The sequence below is a fragment of the Ranitomeya variabilis genome, chromosome 4 (genome assembly GCF_051348905.1).
Source record: "Ranitomeya variabilis isolate aRanVar5 chromosome 4, aRanVar5.hap1, whole genome shotgun sequence".
In the NCBI taxonomy this organism is placed as follows: domain Eukaryota; kingdom Metazoa; phylum Chordata; class Amphibia; order Anura; family Dendrobatidae; genus Ranitomeya; species Ranitomeya variabilis.
Window position 1 is genome coordinate 272,737,338 of NC_135235.1, and position 20,666 is coordinate 272,758,003.

A 20,666-nucleotide genomic window follows, 5' to 3' on the forward strand; every position below is an offset into this window, starting at 1 on the left:
TCACTCTGTGAACAGCCAGCTTCGTTATCAATGAGCTTTTGTGGCTTACCCTCCTTGTGGAGTGTGTCAATGACTGCCTTCTGGACATCTGTCAGGTCAGCAGTCTTCCCCATGATTGTGGAGCTACTGAAACAGACTAAGGGACCTTTTTAAACATTTGGGAAGCCTTTACAGGTGTTTTTTGTTAATTATTCTAATTTACTGAGATAATGACTTTCTTGTTTTCATTGGCTGTAAGCCATAATCATCAACATTAACAGAAATAAACACTTGAAATAGATCACTCTGTTTGTAATGATTCTATATAATATATGAGTGTACCTAGGGATGAGCGGACCAGTGGAAGTTTAGGTTCTGGTATCCTACCCGAACTTTATTTTAAAGCTCAGGTTCAGGTACTAGAACTGTTCCCGAACTTGAATCAGAACTCTAATCCCATTGAAAACAATGGGAACCCATTTTTGTTTTTGAAACTGGAACCAGATGAGGGTAATCTGGAACTCTGAGCCAGGAAAATTCATAGTAAACTGAATTTAAATGCTAATTCCCATTTTACTCCCATCTCTACAGGGTAATTTAATTGTTTCTAAGGCTTCTTTCACACTTCAGTTTTTTGGCGTCAGTCACTTCCGACATAATGACGGATCGACGGATCCGTCACAATAGTTGAAAAAACAGATGTAACGGATCCGTTTTTTTGACAGATCCGTTACTCGGGGGTTGTATATACTTTTTGGAGCATGCGCAATTGAAAAAAATTGAAAAAACGGATTGGGGCGACGGATCCGCCGAAATGACGGTCGCGACGGATCCATCGTCCATAGGTGGCCATTCTATGAAATGTCGGATGCGACGGATCCGTCGCGATCCGCCATTTCAACGCAGACAAAAAACGTTGCAATGACCGTCAATGTCTAGATGACGTCCGCCAAATTTAGACGGATCCGTCGCATGACGGATGGAACGGACGACCATCCGTCACAATCCGTCGCTAATGCAAGTCTATGGGGAAAAAAACGGATCCGTCGAAAAAAAAAACTGATCCGTTTTTTGAGGAAAATGGCGGATTTAGACTGACGCCAAACAACTGAAGTGTGAAAGAGGCCTAAGGTTGAAAAAAGGCTTAGGTCCATCAAGTCTAACAAATATTTTTAATGTGCCAATGGGGCATTTAGGCAAATGCTGATTACTTTGTGGGCCCCTACTGAGATCACATCCAATCTCATGAGCAGGGATCTAGATGCCCAATTGGAAAAGAGGCATGATGCATTCCTAGTGGTTTAACTTAAAGTTTGTAGGACCATATCTAAAATGTCCAACTAAACCACCCCCACTCGGGTCTTTTGGTCTTTAATAGTATTGGTCATTTTCTATAGGACAAAGGAACCTTTTGGGCTCACCTATTCTCCAAGACATGCCTGATACTACAACCACTGCACTCACTGGAGTTTTAATCGTGTAGCCATCGTGCTATTCATTGTCTGTAGGACTGCCCAAGATGGCTGTATACAGCGCATATGTGACCATCATTCCATTCCAGTGGTGGGACCCCCAAAGATAGGCCAGTTATCATTGATCCTGTGGATAAGTGACAACTTGCCAAGATGTAAGTAAGCCTTTAATGACTTCATGTTAACATAAAGAAAATAAACATCCTGACCCACACAGCATATAGATGAAAGAAAATACCAAGAGACATATAGTAATACTTCAGGAATTTATGATTTATGTTATCATTAGAATCTTAAGTATTCAGAATTTAAACTGATTTCCAACCGTTCTTTTCTTGCTAATGATTATACAGTTATGTCTATGAGGCCGGATGTATTCTGAACTTATTGTAAGCTTGTGCACTTAGTCTTTGGAGATGTTAATTTACATTACTGAAGTTTTTAGAACATTCTACTTTGTGGTCTGTAGTACTGCTGATAATGTGACGCATTAAAAATGCATGTCACAAGTGCAACAAAATGTACAGGAAATATTCCTAATTTGAAATGATAGCGATGAATGATCAAATAATGAAGTTTCCTAATATTGTCGGTCTTGCAAGTGGAATATTATTTCCAAATAAACCATTATTGTTTAATTATTTGCTATCTTGGTTGCCTAAAATAATTTCTTTTAGATTATATGAAGGTGAGGCACTCATGAAATTACTTCTAAGTTTACATTTAAGTACTTAATACGTTTGCCAAGAGCTAATATATTGAAAACTATTTCTTAAGATAGATCATCAATATGAGAACAAACGGGTCTGTCCTCCAGCCAGCACCTCCACCAATCTGCTGATATTTGCTCCACCACTTGCCTACTTTGGACATATAATGTCACGACTGTAGTCGGGTGTCCCGGGACCAGGGGCTCCTTCCCTGTCCCTAACACTATGGGCACTCTAAATGTTTGTAAAACAAACAAAAAATTGAGTACACGTCCGAAAATAGTTACATAATACTTTATTCAGCAACAAAAATAACAACAACCATGTGACAGATTACTTTATAAAAATTACAAAAAGATTTCAGACAAGGATAGGTAGCACAGACCAAAAACAGTGCAGCCCATAACTGATGCCATATACAAAAAATCAAGTGCATAGTGCAATAAATAATGCGGGCACTGAGCCGGGGATCGCGTGGGACCGTATAGGAAAGTGCAATTAGCCCTGTACACAGGCTCGTACGTTCATTGATCATACAATCAATCCCATCCCCGAACTCTTACCCAAATGCTGGCGTCAGGACTGGACCACACCGTTGCCCCAACGCGCGTTTCGCGTCGGCTTCGTCAGGGGGCGGTCTTTCTGGGGGCAATCTTTTTGTAATTTTTATAAAGTAATCTGTCACATGGTTGTTGTTATTTTTGTTACTGAATAAAGTATTATGTAACTATTTTCGGACGTGTACTCCATTTTTTTCGGTTTTACAAACATTGGTAGTAGGAGTGTCCCTGTTTCTTGAATTATGTCTCCTCTGTAGGCTCCCCCACTGTGGTTGTGAGCATGTGGGAGAACATTAGACTTTTATCTTTCATTTTGGGTTTGTTCTACTATGGGCACTCTAGCTTGACATGTTCCCCAGATTACTTTTTTGCAGTTAAAGTTAAGATTGGGGCTGAGGTTAGGGTTGGGGCTAGGATTAGGGTGGGGTTAGAGCTAGGGTTAGGGTTGGGCTAGGGTTAGGATTGGGGCTAGGGTTAGGGCTGAGGCTAGGGTTAGGGTTGTGTTGTTGTTAGGGTTGTTTGGTGTTAGGGTTGTGTTGGGGTTAGGGTTGTGTTGTGGTTAGGGTTGTGTTGGGGTTATGGTTGTGTTGGGGTTACGGTTGGGATGTTGGGGATAGGATGGTGTTGGGATTGGGGTTACGGTTGTGGTTAGGGTTATGGTTGTGGTTAGGGTTGGGATTAGGGTTAGTGGAAGGGCTGGGTTAGGGTTGGAGATAGAACTGGGGGGTTTCTACTGTTTAGGTACATCATGGGGTCTCCAAACGCGACATGGCACCCGCCATTGATTCCAGCCAATTTTGCATTCAAAAAGTCAAATAGTGCTCCCTCCCTTCTGATCCCTGCCATGCGCCCAAACAGTGGCTTTTCCCCACATACGGGGTATCGGCATACTCTTGAGAAATTGCACAACAAATTTTGTGGTCCATTTTTTCCTGATACCCTTGTGAAAATAAAAAAGTTTGGGTCTAAAATAAATTTTCTGTGAAAAAAGGAAAATGTTCATTTTTTCCTTCCACATTGCTTTAGTTCTCATAAAGCACCTGAAGGGATAATAGACTTCTTGAATGTGGTTTTCAGCACCTTGAGGGTGCAGTTTTTAGAATGGTGTCACTTTTGGGTATTTTCTGTAATATTGGCCCATCAAACTCCCTTAAAATGTGATGTGGTCCCTAAAAAAGTTTTTTTTAATTTTGTTGGAAAAATGAGAAATCGATGGTCAATTTTTAACTCGTATAACTTCCTAAAAAATATATATTTTTCCAAAAATTGTGCTGATGTAAAGTTGACATGTCGAAACTGTTATTTATTAACTATTTTGTGTGACATGACTCTCTGATTTAAGGGCACAAAAATTAAATTTTCAACATTTTGGCCAAATTTCCGTTTTTTTCATAAATAAATGCAAGTTATATCGAAGAAATGTTACCACTAGCAAGATGTATGTCACGAAAAAACGTTCTCAGAATCAGTGGGGTCCACTGAAGTGTTCCCGAGCTATAACCTCATAAAGTGACAGTGGTCAGAATTGTAAAAAATTGGCTTGGCCATTAAGGTCAAAATTGGTTGGTCACTAAAGGGATAATGCATTTGTGGGTTTGCAGATTAACCAGGAAACTATGTGGCCCCTTACATTCATCTGTCTTCATTGCTGCCGTCAGACGCCCAGCAAGCATCGTGCATTTGTCCTCTTCATTATGGAAAATCAAGATCACTACAGGATAGATATGAAGCGCTACTTCACTGTACTTGTAAAGTTTTTTTTTACCAAACAATATATAAAGCGTGAAGCAATGTTTGCATTTGCTGATGTTACTGAACAAGGCACCGCCGTGCTGCTTGAAACGACACCTTCGTTTTAGGTTTGCTCGGGTGCTGTTATTATTTTATGTGAAGTGTTTGAGTTGTTAAAGACTTTGCAGTGTGAGACGGTTGTACAACCTTTTAGTAACAGTTTTGTGAAACCTGTTAATCTTTGTAAAGTCTATTTTAAGTGTTTGAGTATTCAGCTCAAAAAGCCAAACAACTCCTAAAAAACCATATTAACTTTCAATATGGCCACCATTTACCCAGAAAGAAATTGGCGATGAATCCCATGATTTCTCTATTTGTATCACCTTGGGACTATTCCTGTATTTTGCTTTATTTAAACGATTTATTCTTATTAGCTACTAGATGGAGGCCCGATGCTACTGCATCAGGAGGGCGGTAAAGTCACGATGGGGACAGGCTTTGCAGCCTTGAGAATCTCTCCCATCCATGTGCTCACCCACCGGTCCACTCTCTCTTTCCCCTTATGCTGACTTCTCCCATTTGTGCTCTCTTCTTTGACCTGTCTACCCCATGTGCTCTCCCCCTTGACTGCTGTCTTTCTCCTTCCTGTGCTGTGTTCTCCCCTCATGTGCTGTCCCATATGAGCTGTCTCCCCCTAAGCTCTGTCTCTCTTACCCCTGTGCACTTTCTCTCTCCCATCTGCTGTCTTCCCCTCTCATGTCATCTCTTCTTTGAGCTGTGTACCCCATGTGCTCTCCCCCTTGTGTGCTCTCTTTTTCTTCACCACTGTGCTGTCTTCTTCCCTCATGTGCTCTCTCATTTGAGCTGTCTCCCCCCTGTGACCTCTTTCCTATGTGCACTCACCCCTCCCCCTGTGTTAAAATGAAAGCAAAGTAGGTAAAGGTAATATTTTATTAACATGGAAAAATTTACCCGCTGTTGTCTTCGACATTATGCCTTTGCTTTTTTCCTTTCATTGTCATTGGGGTACTTTTTAGGAGGGGCCATGTTGGCGTTGATATTTGCTTTTTAAAGGGGTTTTCCCACGAACAAAAGTTCATTTTAAAAATTGTGTCTGACCGTGTACGGAGCATACCACATCTCCTGGGTAGGGGAGGAAGCAAAAGACAATACTGACATTACAGCAGGAGAACGCAGAGGATACATTTTGTGAGGTAAAATATTGTTTAAAAACAGTCAGTGAAATATTTTACCTGACAAAATGAATCCTCTGTGATCCCCTGCTGTAATGTCAGTATTGTCTTTTGCTTCCTCCCCTCCCCAGGAGATGTGGTATGCTCCATACATGGTCAGACACAGACAATTTTTAAAATGAACTTTCGTTTGTGGGAACACCCCTTTAATGTAACCAGTTTCCTCTGCCTGTAGACACGTCGCACATCTGCTACCAGGATCAGCCGAATGATTCACTGCGCCTGCACGGAATTCGCGCAGGCACAGTAAATCAGACCACTGCCATCTTTGTGCAGATAGATAGCAGTGGTCACAAAACTGCACATGCGCTCCTCCTGTGCAAAGATGGCGGTGGTCAGTGAATCATTCAGCTGATCCCGGTGGCGGCGTGTACGCGAAGGTGTTCCGCTGGTGGTACCACACAAGAGGCTGCAAACAGCATATACAGTGTGTGTGTGGTGCGTACAGCATATACAGTGTGTGTGTGGTGTGTACGGCATATACAGTGTGTGTTTGTGTGGTGTGTACAGCGTATACAGTGTGTGTGTGTTGTGGGTACAGCGTGTACAGTGTGTATGTATGTGTGTGTGTGTGGTGTGACAGTGTTCCGCTGGTGGTACCAAGCATGAGGCTGGTACCACCAGCAGTTTCCATATTGAGAAACCCATCACTTGGGTGTCCCAACATGGAGGTTGGTGAACTTCCGCCGCTTGGAATTCTGAGATCCGGACACATCTGGACGGAACAGGATGTGAAGACATTACAAGGTAAGTATTAAGATAAAGCAGGAAATACAGATTTAGATAAATTACTAGTTAAGATGATAATTGCAGATATCCTTGGAGGTAGTCTATGATATGCTCTCCTGAACATATATTACAGCCCTCCCAAACCATGCAAATAGAGAGGGTAAATCTAGTCCAGGACTGGCCATCTAGTAATTCTGGCAAATACCAGATGGGTTGTTCCTACATCGGCCCACAATACTTTCAACAGTAACGGTCTCTTCAGGATGCCAATACTGTGGAAAGCTGTAGTTGACCAGAGCGCCATGCACTCCCTGCTCTGCTGCTTGCTAATGCAGGCAGCAGCTGGAGTGGCGGAGTGCATCACCACTCAGCATGGGAGTGGGGTGAGGTGAGTATTAGTTTAGTTTGAATATTTGACAGGCACAGATGGACTTTATTACTACTAATAGAATACACAATGGGGGTCATAACTAACAGGATGCACAATGGGGGAGTTGATTATTAAAAGGAGCCACTTTGGGGATCATTATTAAGAGGAGACACTATCTGTGTCATTATTAAGAGGAGATACAATGAAGGTCATTGTTAAGAGGAGTGCATGTAGAAAAGCCGCGGAGACACCATCAATGTTTCTCAACGCAAGCAATGAATAGCCAGGTCTTTCACTGGGAAGGAACAACCACGGGAAGGGCAGCATCCAATAAAGGAAAACCACCTATGCCAAAACATGGTATCCATCCACAGACAGCTGTTTCGGGGTATTGGCCCCTCATCAGTGTGGAGTAGGAAACTGGCTATTAGGAGCAGTGCCTAGTGAAAAGACTATAAACATAAGGATGAATGACCTCGGGGAGATCAAAACATCCAACACCGCGGAGACACCATCACGTGTTTCTCAACACAGTGATCCAGAACACTGCCCCATCCCTAAAGGGAAATATGCAAATGCATGTAGAAAAGCCGCAGAGACACCATCACGTTGAGAAACACGTGATGGTTTTCCTTTATTGGATGCTGCCCTTCCCGTGGTTTTTCCTTCCCGGTGAAAGACCTGGCTATTCATTGCTTGCATTGAGAAACACGTGATGGTGTCTCCACGGCTTTTCTACATGCATTTGCATATTTCCCTTTAGGGATGGGGGCAGTGTTCTGGATCACTGCGTTGAGAAACACGTGATGGTCTCTCGGCAGTGTTGGAAGTTTTGATCTCCCCGAGGTCATTCATCATTATGTTTATAGTCTTTTCACTAGGCACTGCTCCTAATAGCCAGTTTCCTACTCCACACTGATGAGGGGCAAATACCCCGAAACAGCTGTCTGTGGATGGAGACCATGTTTTGGCATAGGTGGTTTTCCTTTATTGGATGCTGCCCTTCCCGTGGTTGTTCCTTCCCGGTGAAAGACCTGGCTATTCATTGCTTGCGTTGAGAAACACGTGATGGTGTCTCCGTGGCTTTTCTACATGCATTTGCATATTTCCCTTTAGGGATGGGGGCAGTGTTCTGGATCACTGCGTTGAGAAACACGTGATGGTGTCTCCACGGTGTTGGATGTTTTCATCTCCCCGAGGTCATCCATCCTTATGTTTATATTGTTAAGAGGAGTGTCACAAATGTGTCAGAGGATGCAGACCGTTGCACTGCATCTGTCTGCAGAAAGTCTCAGTAGTTTGCTTTGTAGACTAGTAGCCACCTCCTCCGATGCTAATGGCCACACCTGGACCTGGGTGTTTCTAACTCACAACTTCCTGGTGGGAGTTGCAGGTGATATTTTCTATTTGCACTTCTCTGTTAAGGCTTGGGCTGTAGCAGTCTGCTAGCATCCTCTTTGGAGTTTGCAGGGCGTCAGTGTTTCTCTCTGAATCTACTCAAGCTAAATGTCTCCCTTGTTTCGTTTATGGTACCTGGCTCTCAGAAGCCATTTCCTTCAGGGCCTCACTGAAAGGATAAAGGACGCATTAGCAGTGTATGAAACTCCAGTGTCTTTGTAGGCTGCCATGTCTTGACTATTCGGGTGGATAGACGTCTGCGAGACTGATGGGTAAGACCATTTGCTTCCGAGCCCTCTTTTTGGGACAAGATCCCGGTGTTGGAGGAAAGGTCCAGGGGTGAACCTATACTTGTGAAGTTTGAGGAACCCATGCAGTTGGGAGGTGCATTTATGTTGCATGTTTCTCCCGACATTTGCAAGAAAAAGGGTCTATGTTTATTTTGTTAGGAAAGAACATTTTATTGTGGCATGTCCAGCTATCCCAAAGCAAAAAGAGACTTGATTAACCCTTTGGAAACTTGAGCTTCATAATCAGGAGATGTCTTCGTTTTCAACCTGCAGAAGGTCTCAGAAGTTTTTGCAGACTAGCGGCCACTTCCCCTGGTGCTATTGGCCACACCTGGACCTGGGTATTTATAACAGCCAACTTCCTGTTGGGAGTTGTGGGTGATATTTTCTATTTGCTCTTCTTTATTGGGGTTTGGAGCTGTAGCAGTCTGCTGGCATCCAATTTGAAGTTTGGAGGGCGTCAGTGTTTCTCTTTGAGCCAACTAAAGCTAAGTGTCTCACTTGTTTAATTTATCCTAGCTGTCTTTAATGTTAGTGCTGTTCGACCATCGTTCACACCTTCCTTCCCTAAGCAGGTTTTATTGCTAGGGTCTGGCAGGGATTATGTATCTTGCTCGGTGATAGGTGTGAAACCTATTTAGGGTCTCTTAGGGCAGACAGGGTAATGTTAGACCTGCCCAGGGGTCTCCACTCCCCACTTTCCTAATGTTGGGCCCCCTTCCCTTATCTCTTTGTGTTGCTCTTAGTCTGTCCTACACTGTGCTTGACAAGGAGAGACAGTGGGATCATTGTTAAAAGGAGACACAATGGGGGTCATTATTAAAAAGAAACACAATGGGGTCATTATTAAGATGAGCTACAATGAGGGTCATTGTTAAGAGGTGCCATAATGGGATCACTATTAAGAGAAGATACAATAGAGTCATTATTAATGTAAGGCACAATAGGGTCATGATTAAGAGGAGACACAACGGGGGTTCATTATTATAAGGAGGTGCAATGGGGATCATTATTATTATAAGGATGCACTGACCCTGGCTGATGCTGCAGGAACTCAACAATAGGTAATTATGGAGGCAATATTTCCATAAGATTGCGGGGGATTTACCCAGTAACTTGTTTAGTGCTCTAGACCAGGAGTCCCCAACTACCGTTCTACCATGGCTCAGAGCACACTGCAGGTGCCTGCCCTTGTGGCTCATTATCACCGGGGCGCACATAGGCACTCAGCATTCATCATCTGAATGCTGCGACACACGGAGAGCTGGCGGCTGTAGCACAGTGACAGCTGCAGCCGCTGGCTTCCAGAAGACATCAATACTCACCCTCCTTCGCTGCATCTCCATCTGTCTGCATCTCTGTCCCGACGCGGCAGCTTCGTCCTGTGCTGAACGGTCACGTGGTACCGCTCAAGGTCATGAATATGGATGCGACTCCACTCCCATAGGCGTGGAGTGCATATTCATGGCCTTAATGAGCGGTACCACGTGACCGCTCGGCACAGGAAGAAGCTGACGCACTGGGAGAGAGATGCAGGTACGTGCAGCGACCGTGTGAGGGGGGTAAGTATAATGGAGGAGGATGGAGAGGACAGGGGAGGACGGAGGAGGACGGGGAGCACAGCCATGCATACAAAATGGGACCGGGGGAGCCATGCATGCAAGGATGGGATGGGATCTTGTTATAAGTGGGGGATTATATGTTTGGTGCCATCATGCTATTTATGGGAGATTATACAGTATGTGTGGCACTCCAAGAGTCCGGTTGCCACAATGGCATTGCCTTCCTCAGGGGGGTGATGTCATGCCTGGAAGTAAGGAGGGATCCCCATAGCAGGTAACACAAACATACAACACTTTTTTGACTCCAGACCAGAAGGGGGAGCTCTAAACCCGGTTTCAGGGGATCTTCCCTATATGTTCTGTATAAGTTCTGGTCTGGAGGCGGGGTTAGAGAGTTTAGTGTGAGACAGTGAAGGGAGAGGAAGCATGTGAGGAAAGAGACTGGGAGTGGAGCTCTCTTAGCCCATGCAATCTTGTGGATAACTAAGTCAATCCACATCATAGTAGTTTTCACACTGATAGCACAATTGATTTGCAACAGTTTAACTATACTTCGCAAAATAAACTTTTTCTTGAGAAAAATAGAAAAGACAAACACTTTAATATGCATTTATTCATAAATCTTTTGTGTACAGCTAATGGTTTCACAAAGTTGCATATTCACCATACATGATTGAATTTTTTCAAGTGGTTAATTCAATCTAAAAAATACATAGTTTGCATTATACTCATAGACAATACATTTAGAAATGATTAACATTTATCATGAACTTCAGTTATTACATGAGCTGCTCATGTTTCATTCCCACTGCATGTAGTGAAACATACAAAAAAAGGAGAAAGTCTTCTGCTGCTGCGGCATCTCCCTCCTCTCCCCTTCTACCTGCCTTTTTGTTTGCTAAGCAAAAATTAGAAAAACAGGTGCAGCTGCATTCTCCCCTCTCATTCCTCCCTGCCTTCTGCTTTCACCAAGTACAGTAAATGCATGTTACTTATTGTTAATATAGTGGCTAAGCACAATATAACTTTTCTTGTACCAGTTTTTCCTCCTGTCTGCCCCCTCAATTCGTCTAGCTTCACATGACTAAAAATGGTGGTCCTATTCTTACTGCTAAAACTACTTTACCCAGCAGCACTGCACTCTGCTTCTCCTCAGTGCTGCAGACCTCTCTTCTTTCCTGTCTGTTAGTGTCTAGCCCCACCTCTCTGAGTTGATGATTCAGCTGCATCCATCACAGATATTTGGCATATTAAGCTAAACTAAGCACATAATTCACAGTATTTTTCTGTGTACTGTGTGCTTTTGTACACTCCTTTGCAGGTCCAATTTTCTTTTCAGCTGTCTACATCAGTATAGATGCCTGAATGTTTTTACATCACTGCTCTGTTAGCTGGTTTTTAGCAGAGCTCAACTGTCCTGCACTTTTCCACAGAGAAGCTTGTAGTAACTAGGCTCATTAGAACTTACACATGCAGTGCTGATCTGTGTTTGATGGCTGCAGAAGATACTTCAGTGATGTAAAACCTCCAATGGTGCCCTTTTGATACATACGGCAGAAGATTATCTTCTGCCATAAGCATCAATAAAGCAGCTTTTTGCAGTTTTGCATAACTGATCTGTCTGTTGCAGTTCAGCTCTGCACTACCTAGAAATTACAAGTTCTATTGTGGAGAAGTTCAGGACAGTTGAGCTCTGATAGAAACCAGTTAGCAATTATGTAAAAAAACACATTGTTGTTTTTTTTTTTTTTGGGGGGGGGGGAAATAACCCTTTGAAAGATGCTATAAGATGCCACTTTTCATATTAATATACATTACAAAGTTTCAGATTCTCACATGTACTATTGATACACCTATGCACAAAATTATTGTTCAGCGTCAAATTTTAGACAACTATATGATTTGACCAACATATTATTAAGGTAACACTGTAAGTCATCACAGTTATCAAATACACCCAGAAAAGGAATTTATCAAGTACGTATCCAATGAGCAGCCATTCATTAGATGTTCTGTGATCATTGTGGTCTTTAATATTCTGACGGATGGTCACTATCTCATTGAAGATGCTTTCCATAATCTCCGAGTGTTCATTAATTACTGCAGGTGTCTGTGCCGAGGGTTCACTAATCCCAGTAAATCTGTCCACTTTATCTGTGTAAATTAAATATAAGGTTACATAGTTTTCCAGTTATAGAGAAATACAAAATACAAGTGTGAGCCAAAACAATGGTCCAGCATTCGTGAAACTTAGCTTTGAAAGTAGGCTTTATGGATCATTCAGGAAATATGCAGCGCGTGTGTAAGGAAGCAGACAGGAGAAAAGACGAGTATGCTTAGTGTCTGAGTATCTGTGGGCGAACACCGCCATCTGCTGGTCTAAGGCAAAAGGGAACGTAAAGAAAGAACTATAGTACTAGGAACCCCAAGAGTGGAAGTGTATGTTCCCAAGGAAGAGATTGAAGATGACACCAGGCCAGGTGACACCTGTGTCACAGTTACAAAAATATAAAAGGCCGGGCTGGAAAGGGGGGAGTTTGCACCAGAGCCTGGACCAGTCAGGACATGTGGCTTTGAAATGGGCTTACAGCCACCAATGACACATAAGGGTCCAAGAGCGGTCAGAATCCAGAGAAGGCCTGAGCTGACAGAAAGATTTGTGACCTGAGGTAAGAGGGAGACACGTGACCCGCGCCAGTAGAAGGCCGTAAGAAATGCCAGTAGAGGATTGTAATAAATGCCAGTAGAAGACTATAAGCAGCACCAGTAAAAGATTGTAAGCAACGCCAGTGGAAGACTGTAAGCAAAGCCGGTAGAAGATGGTAAGCAGCACCAGTAGAAGACCGTGACCAGATTCGAATAAGGCTCGGGTGACGATCCAGCGGATCCAGTGTGCACATGATTGAGTTTTCACATTGAACAACAGTCTGCATGGGAAAAATCGTTACATGTACCTCTTTGGTTGATTAGGGGACTAGACTAGTGTATGTACATAGCAAGTACATCCTGCAACCAGCTAAACATCAATTTTGCAATTGGGTTTCATCAAGCATTTTGCATTGTTTGCCTGTCTATTGCTGGCTGCGGAATCTCTATGAAAATCTGACAGAAGATTTTGTAACTCTGAACTCCTCTCAGCTGATTTATGACTACAGACTACATCAAAGTTTAATGTTCCGGGAAACAAAGAGCCTGGAAAAGCCAAACGGTGCAAAATTTTTAATGAGGCCCAATTGCAAAAATTAATTTTAGCTTTAAATACATACATTTAAGCAAAAAAATTATCCTCAAAATAGGACAACCCAACCCAATGTGTTGCATTTGATTTTCATCCATTTTTGGTCGGTGCGTCCATTTTTACCATTGGTGTGGCAGCTGTTTTTCTTAAAAAAAGATATCCATTTTGTAAGGGAGATATGGCACTTTCTTGGTTTTTATCATCTGATTACAAGGGTTTGTCTAATATAATAACCAGATGTTCTTGTTTCCAACTTGGGAGTGTGTACAACCCCTGGTAAAAGTTATGGAATTACCACAATTAGAAAATGTTATCTTTGCTGTCAGTAGCTCTCGTTCTATCAGCGCAGCTGAAGGGTATGTGCACACGATGTCTTTGTCAGGTGGATTCTGCTTGGAAACCGCCTGAAAAAGCGCTACAAAACAACCGCAAGAATTGAACACAGTGCACAGCAAGGTAAAACCGCACATATATGTGCACATATTCCACTCTTTTTGTCACTTTTTTTTAACCAGGATTTGGACACTGAAGCGGTTAAAAAAAGTAACATGTTCAGTGTTTGGGTGAAAAGACACCGCCTGGAAAAATGACGGCAAAGCCACCAATGAATTCAATTCAGGAAAAAATGAGGCATTTCTCTCCTGAAGTGACTTTGCCTAGAAAAATTCAACGGCTTTGCCTGCCGGATGCAGACGCTGTAGGACAACGCCCTTACAAATGAAAGTTGAGCTATCTCTTTTATTCTTATTGACAGTCTGCCCCACTGTTTGGTAAAGGGGATTGTCTAGTGAAAACAAGTTATCACAAATCCACCGTATAGGTGATAACTTACTGCTCCGCCAGGGTCCCACCAATCGGATACGCACTGATCAGCAAATTGGAGATTTTTATCCCCGACAGGCACTTTTATCCAAGTTATAAAATGGATCAACAGGTCCGCTCCATTCATTCTCTATAAGGCACCTGGAATAAGCCAAGTGCAGCACTCAGCAGTCGCATAGGGAATCAAAGGGAGGCGGTCCAGCATGCGAAATGCAGCTCCACTCTAACGGGTATAAAGGTACCCTCTTCAACCGATCAGTGCAGGTCCCAGCAATCGGCCCCCCACCGACCAATAAGTTATGTGGATAGGTGATAACCAGACAACTCCTTTAATGTTTGGACAATCTGGCTTCATGAATCACATCTCACACAATTGGAAATTCTCTCTTCTCCATTAGGGACATACTATATGTCTTTTGTTTATAATTATATAAAAAAAATGTTTCAAATTGTATTTTTTTTAATTTTAAACAAATGGGATTACATTAATGATGGCAGTTATCATACACATGGAGGAAACAATTATATGAGGACCCTGTTTTAACAATCACCTATTCCTCAAAGTCCTTCAGTTCGGAACTCACCGCTACTAGTGTCCTCTTTGTCTTGCAGCTCATCGGAAAGATTCCTTTTTTGCTTGATGCGCCAGTTTTTGTCCTTCATACAAACCAAGACGCTTAACTTTTCCAGAACTAATATCCTCATCCATTTTGGTACTTTCGGCTGGATATTTTTCTTACTGACTATTCGGACGATGAAGATACTTTCTGTCAAGCTGATCACAAGTAAAGCCATACAGACCAGGAAATAGCAATCTGAAGGGAAAACAATCATTATCCACTAAGGAAATAAACATACCTATACTTATTTATTACGCTTTGCTTATATAGCGCCATCATGTTCCACAGCAATGTACAGATATCATCACTGTCCCCCAGGGGCGGATTATAATAGGGTCAATCTGGGCGGCAGCCCAGGGCCCAGCGGTGTGGGGGGGCCCTTGGCTACCGCTCAGATTGCCCGCCGCCAGTCAGGGCATCACTGCCCTGACTGGCGTATGGGACCGGTGGGCAGAGAGGGGGCCGCATCAGGCCCCGACTCATCTGCTCACTGGGCCCCTACCGGCGCTGCAGCAGTTTCACCTATTGACGTGCGGGCCCGCGCCCGCACGTCAATAGTTAACAGCCGCCAGCCAATTGGAGGCTGGCAGCCTTAGTCTGCCGCAGGCGCAGCACACACGTCGCCGGCGTCTGATGTCATTGTCAGTCGCCGGCGACTGCGAGCTGCTGGAGGGAGCTCGCCGCTGGAGCGCACAGGGCAGGTGAGGAGAACTTTGTTTTGTTTTTTTTTTCTTTGCGAATGGCCAGATTGCTGGTCACACTGGGGGCAATGCTGGAGAGAAGACACTGGGGCAGATTGCTGGACAGACTGGGGGCAATATTGGAGACACTGACAGGGGCAGAATGCTGGACAGACTGGGTGCAATATGCTGGAGACACTGGGGCAGAATGCTGGAAACACTGGGGGCAGATTGCTGGAGACACTGGGGGCAGATTGCTGGAGACACTGGGGGCAATATGCTGGAGACACTGGGGGCAATATGCTGGAGACACTGGGGGCAATATTGGACAGACTGGGGCAGATTGCTGGACACACTGGGGCAATATGCTGGACACACTGGGGGCAATATGCTGGACACACTGGGGCAGATTGTTGGACACACTGGGGGCAATATGCTGGACACACTGGGGCAGATTGCTGGACACACTGGGGGCAATATGCTGGACACACTGGGGCAGATTGCTGGACACACTGGGGACAATATGCTGGAGACACTGGAGCAGATTGCTGGACACACTGGGGGTAATATGCTGGAGACACTGGAGCAGATTGCTGGACAGACTGGGGGCAATATTGGAGACACTGGGGCAGAATGCTGGAGACACTGGGGCAGAATGCTGGAGACACTGGGGCAGAATTCTGGACACACTGGGGGCATATTGCTGGACAGATTGGGGGCAATATTGGAGACACTGGGGCAGAATGCTGGACACACTGGGGGCAATATGCTGGACACACTGGGGGCAATATGCTGGACACACTGGGGCAGATTGCTGGACACACTGGGGGCAATATGCTGGAGACACTGGAGCAGATTGCTGGACAGACTGGGGGCAATATTGGAGACACTGGGGCAGAATGCTGGAGACACTGGGGCAGAATGCTGGAGACACTGGGGCAGAATTCTGGACACACTGGGGGCATATTGCTGGACAGATTGGGGGCAATATTGGAGACACTGGGGGCAATATGCTGGACACACTGGGGGCAATATGCTGGGCACACTGGGGGTAATATGCTGGACACACTGGGGCAGATTGCTGGACACACTGGGGGCAATATGCTGGAGACACTGGAGCAGATTGCTGGACAGACTGGGGGCAATATTGGAGACACTGGGGGCAATATTGGAGACATTGGGGCAGAATGCTGGACACACTGGGGCAGAATTCTGGACACACTGGGGCAGAATGCTGGACACACTGGGGCAGGATGCTGGACACACTGGGGCAGGATGCTGGACACACTGGGGCAGGATGCTGGACACACTGGGGGCAATATGCTGGACACACTGGGGGCAATATGCTGGACACACTGGGGGCAATATGCTGGAGACACTGGAGCAGATTGCTGGACAGACTGGGGGCAATATTGTAGACACTGGGGCAGAATGCTGGACACACTGGGGCAGAATGCTGGACACACTGGGGCAGAATTCTGGACACACTGGGGCAGAATGCTGGACACACTGGGGGCATATTGCTGGAAAGATTGGGGGCAATATTGGAGACACTGGGGGCAGAATGCTGGACACACTGGGGGCAATATGCTGGACACACTAGGGGCAGTATGCTGGACATACTGAAGCAGATTGCTGGGCACACTGGGGGTAATATGCTGGACACATTGGGGCAGATTGCTGGACACACTGGGGGCAGGACTGGAGACATGGGCAGAATGTAGATATGGGTCATGATTGGAGACACGGGGCAGAATGAAAGACATGGGGCAGGATAAGATCATGGGCCAGGATGGATGCGATGGAGACAGATGGGGCAGGATGGGGAGATCATATTGGGTAGAATGGATACTCATGAGGGCAGGATGCGAGAAGATATGGCTGGAGCCAGGAATGAGACACACGGGGCCAGGATGGGGAATATTATTACCATAGGGGCTAATTAAGGGATATTATTACTGCAGTGATGTATTTATTTTATTTTGAGTATATTGTTTTAAATGAGGGGGTGGTCCTGTTACTTTGCAGAGTGACACTATATCGCCTTTTTTTCTTCATGTGGTGTAATGTAGACGTTGAGAAAAATTAAGTAATGTGTTCTGCAAGTGGAGCTCTAGATAATTGTGTTATTTCCTGCAGAGACGAGCCCTGGCTGGAAGAAATTATGGCGGTCTGTGCTGGATGAAAGGTGAAGGACTTCACCTTGAGACGTCACTGGTGAGTCAGTGTTACCTATACACTGACACTATACACTGTATACTATATACAGAGGTCCTGTGTATAATGTCACCAGTGATCACTGTATAACCTCTACACAGACACTGCATACTAAGTACAGATCTCCTGTGAATACTGGCACTTATGGTGATAGTATTGTGTTTTTTTTTGTTTTTTTATCACTGATCAGTATTGTAGTATTCAGTCACTATGTGGTGGTAACATCTGGTCTGGAAATGGTGTTGCGGTATTTGTCCCTAGTATGTGCTATTTGGTCACCAAGTGGTGGTAATATGTGGTCTTGACATGGTGTAGCGGTATTTGTTCCCTGTATGTGATATTCGATCACTGTAGTTGTAATATGTGGTCTGTCATGGTGCGGTGGTATTTGTTCCTTGTATGTGATATTATTGGTCATTTTAAAAATTGAAAAATAAATCAAAATATACTTAAATTGTATTGCATATTTTAACAAATATTTAATAGGTTACAGTAGAGTAGGGCCCGGCCAAAAGTGTCTACCGTGTTATGGTGGCGGCTTACAAAATCTTTGTCACATGACCCCGTCACATGACCCCGTCACATGACCCCATCACATGACCGGGGGGGCCCACAGTGTCTGAACAGCCCAGGGCCCTGGCTACCCTTAATCCACCCCTGCTGTCCCCGTTGGTGCTCAGAATCTAGATTCCGTATCAGTATGTCTTTGGAGTGTGGGAGGAAACCTGAAGGAAACCAACACAAACACAGGGAGAATGTATAAACTCCTTGCAGATGTTATCCTTGGTAGGATTTAAACCCATGACCCCAGCGCTGCAAAGCAACAATGCTAACCACCGAGACATCAAATGGTGTTAACCACTGAGCCTACTTCATATAATCATATAGAATCATAGAATGTTAGAGTTGGAAGGGACTTCCAGGGTCATCGTGTCCAACCCTCTGCTCAATGCAGAATTCACTATACTATCTCAAACATATGTCTGTCCAGCCTCTATTTGAAGACTTCCATTGAAGGAGAACTCACCACCTCTCGTGGCAGCCTGATCCACTCATTGATCACCCTCACTATCAAAAAGTTTTTTCAAATATCTAATCTTTATCTTCTCTCTTTCAGTTTCATCCCATTGCTTCTCGTGTTTCCATGTGAAAATGAGAATAATGATGATCCCTCTACACTGTGACAGCCCTTCAGATATTTGGCTATTAAGTCGACTCTTAGTCTTCTTTTTTTTGCAATCTAAACATTTCCTGATCCTTTAACCGTTCCTTGTAGGGCATACTTTGCAGTCCGCTCACCATCCTGGTAGCTCTTCTATGAACTTGCTTCAGTTTTTCAATGTCTATTTTACAATGTGGTGCCCATAACTGGACATAGTATTCCAGATGATGTCTGACCAATGAGGAGTAGAGGGAGAAAATTACTTCACATGTTCTAAACTCTGGGCTTCTCTTAATACATCCCAGAAGTGTGGTTGCCTTTTTTGCTGCTGCATCACACTGTTGACTCATGTGTAGTCTGTGATCTATTAGTATACCCAAGTCTTTTTCAAACGTGCTGTTGCTTAGTTCTATTCCTCCCATTCTGTAGATGTGATTTTTGTCCTCTATGATATACTATACTGTATGTATCCTATATATTAATGGTTTTGTCCTTGAATAGGTAAGAGAAGTAGAAATAAACATCTTAGCTCCTGAAGGATATTAAAGATTAACCATTGTTTTAATTTTTATTTTATAAATCAATGCTAAAAATAAGTAAAAATAAGAAACTTTGTAATTTATCTTATCAGAGAAATCTGCCTCTTTCTCCTCCTGGACTGGTCATTCACTCTCAATTTATGGGTGTAATCTTTATTCAATGAGGACAAATATCCCCATTAGTGAGATATAAGATAACAGTTGGTGCTTGTAAAACTCAATGTAGGGAGGAGGTGAGAGGAACTAGAGGCAGACACAGACATTATGTTGCAAGTTCTCCATTGGAACATTATGAGCACTACTGTCATCTCCTATCTCAGTAATGGGAGAATCTGTAGTCACTGAAGACATATTTGTACCCATGAAATGAGAATTATCAATCCAGGAGGAGAAAAAAGTGGATTTCTCTGATAAGATATACAGTGTGACAACGTTGCTTATCTTCATGTGTACTAATTACTTATGAATAAAACATAAAAAATAAAACGTTTGTTACGATGTCAAGAGGTTCTATTGTCAGGGACATTTATGGCATTTCAAAAGGATATCAATATTTTTGGAGCACCTCTGGAATTGAACTGAAAAGATGCGCAGCCACTTCTCCACTTTTGACAGCACACTCTGGATTTGTGAGCTTGAGATACATGTCTGTCCTAATGGTGGGACTGGTATTTGTTGAACCTTTATGGCATATTGAGAAGATATTGATCATTTCAGATCCCTTAAAAAAATGACTGGTGATGTGAGCGTTGCGCATGTGCACCCATCTCTCCATTGTTTTGTGTGCCAAGGCCCCGTTCTTGAGATATGGGTGTATCCAACCATCGATATCAGGGTCCAGATATGCAATGTGTCCCAGATAGTTACTCCTTTACTGTATATTTCTATAGGATCATACTACTGATGGACACAGACTGAAGAGCACCCTGAGAAAGGACAATATATGGGCTCTTTGTAGTCCAATATCTCATCATAAAGCACAATTCCACAAGTTTTGGAGGTGATAGCGGCCCCCTTACCGCTAGGGCCCCTGAGCCCCAAGTTGCATCAATGATATGTATACCCTTGGATCATTCATACCTATAATAGGAGTAGTGTGGGCTGAAGCCGGTAATGTGTCCGTAACGATGATAAGAAAGACCGAGTAACCCAGCAGGAGGGTGATCTTGAATGTAATCCTTTCTCCGCTCTCAATAGGGAGGTAAAATCCAATAATGTCCAAAGCCATGAGAAAGATGCTGGGTATGATCAGGTTAACCAAATAGTACAAGGGATGTCTCTTAAATATGATCTATGGAAAATAATGAAGATGAAACAGTAATAAATTAAAAAAA

General features: G+C 43.8%; 1 protein-coding gene across 1 annotated transcript; it reads right to left on the reverse strand.

Annotated features, from left to right (window-relative positions):
* Positions 1 to 11,090: 11,090 nt before the first annotated feature.
* On the reverse strand, positions 11,091 to 20,593 carry LOC143768813 (5-hydroxytryptamine receptor 3A-like). The gene is made up of 3 exons (XM_077257450.1): positions 20,413 to 20,593; positions 14,699 to 14,929; positions 11,091 to 12,208 (listed from the first exon to the last, which is right to left on the reverse strand). The coding sequence occupies exons 1-3, from the start codon at positions 20,558 to 20,560 to the stop codon at positions 11,940 to 11,942; spliced, it is 648 nt and encodes a 215-aa protein (XP_077113565.1). The 5' UTR covers positions 20,561 to 20,593; the 3' UTR covers positions 11,091 to 11,939.
* Positions 20,594 to 20,666: the final 73 nt, after the last annotated feature.

Coding starts and splice junctions, on each gene's coding strand:
- LOC143768813 (XM_077257450.1), bottom strand. CDS start 20,560: ATGGCTTTGGACATTATTGGATTTTACCTCCCTATTGAGAGCGGAGAA. Junction 14,930..20,412: donor CCACACTACTCCTATTATAG/GTATGAATGATC, acceptor TTTTCCCTTCAG/ATTGCTATTTCCTGGTCTGT. Junction 12,209..14,698: donor CAAAGAGGACACTAGTAGCG/GTGAGTTCCGAA, acceptor TAATTTACACAG/ATAAAGTGGACAGATTTACT.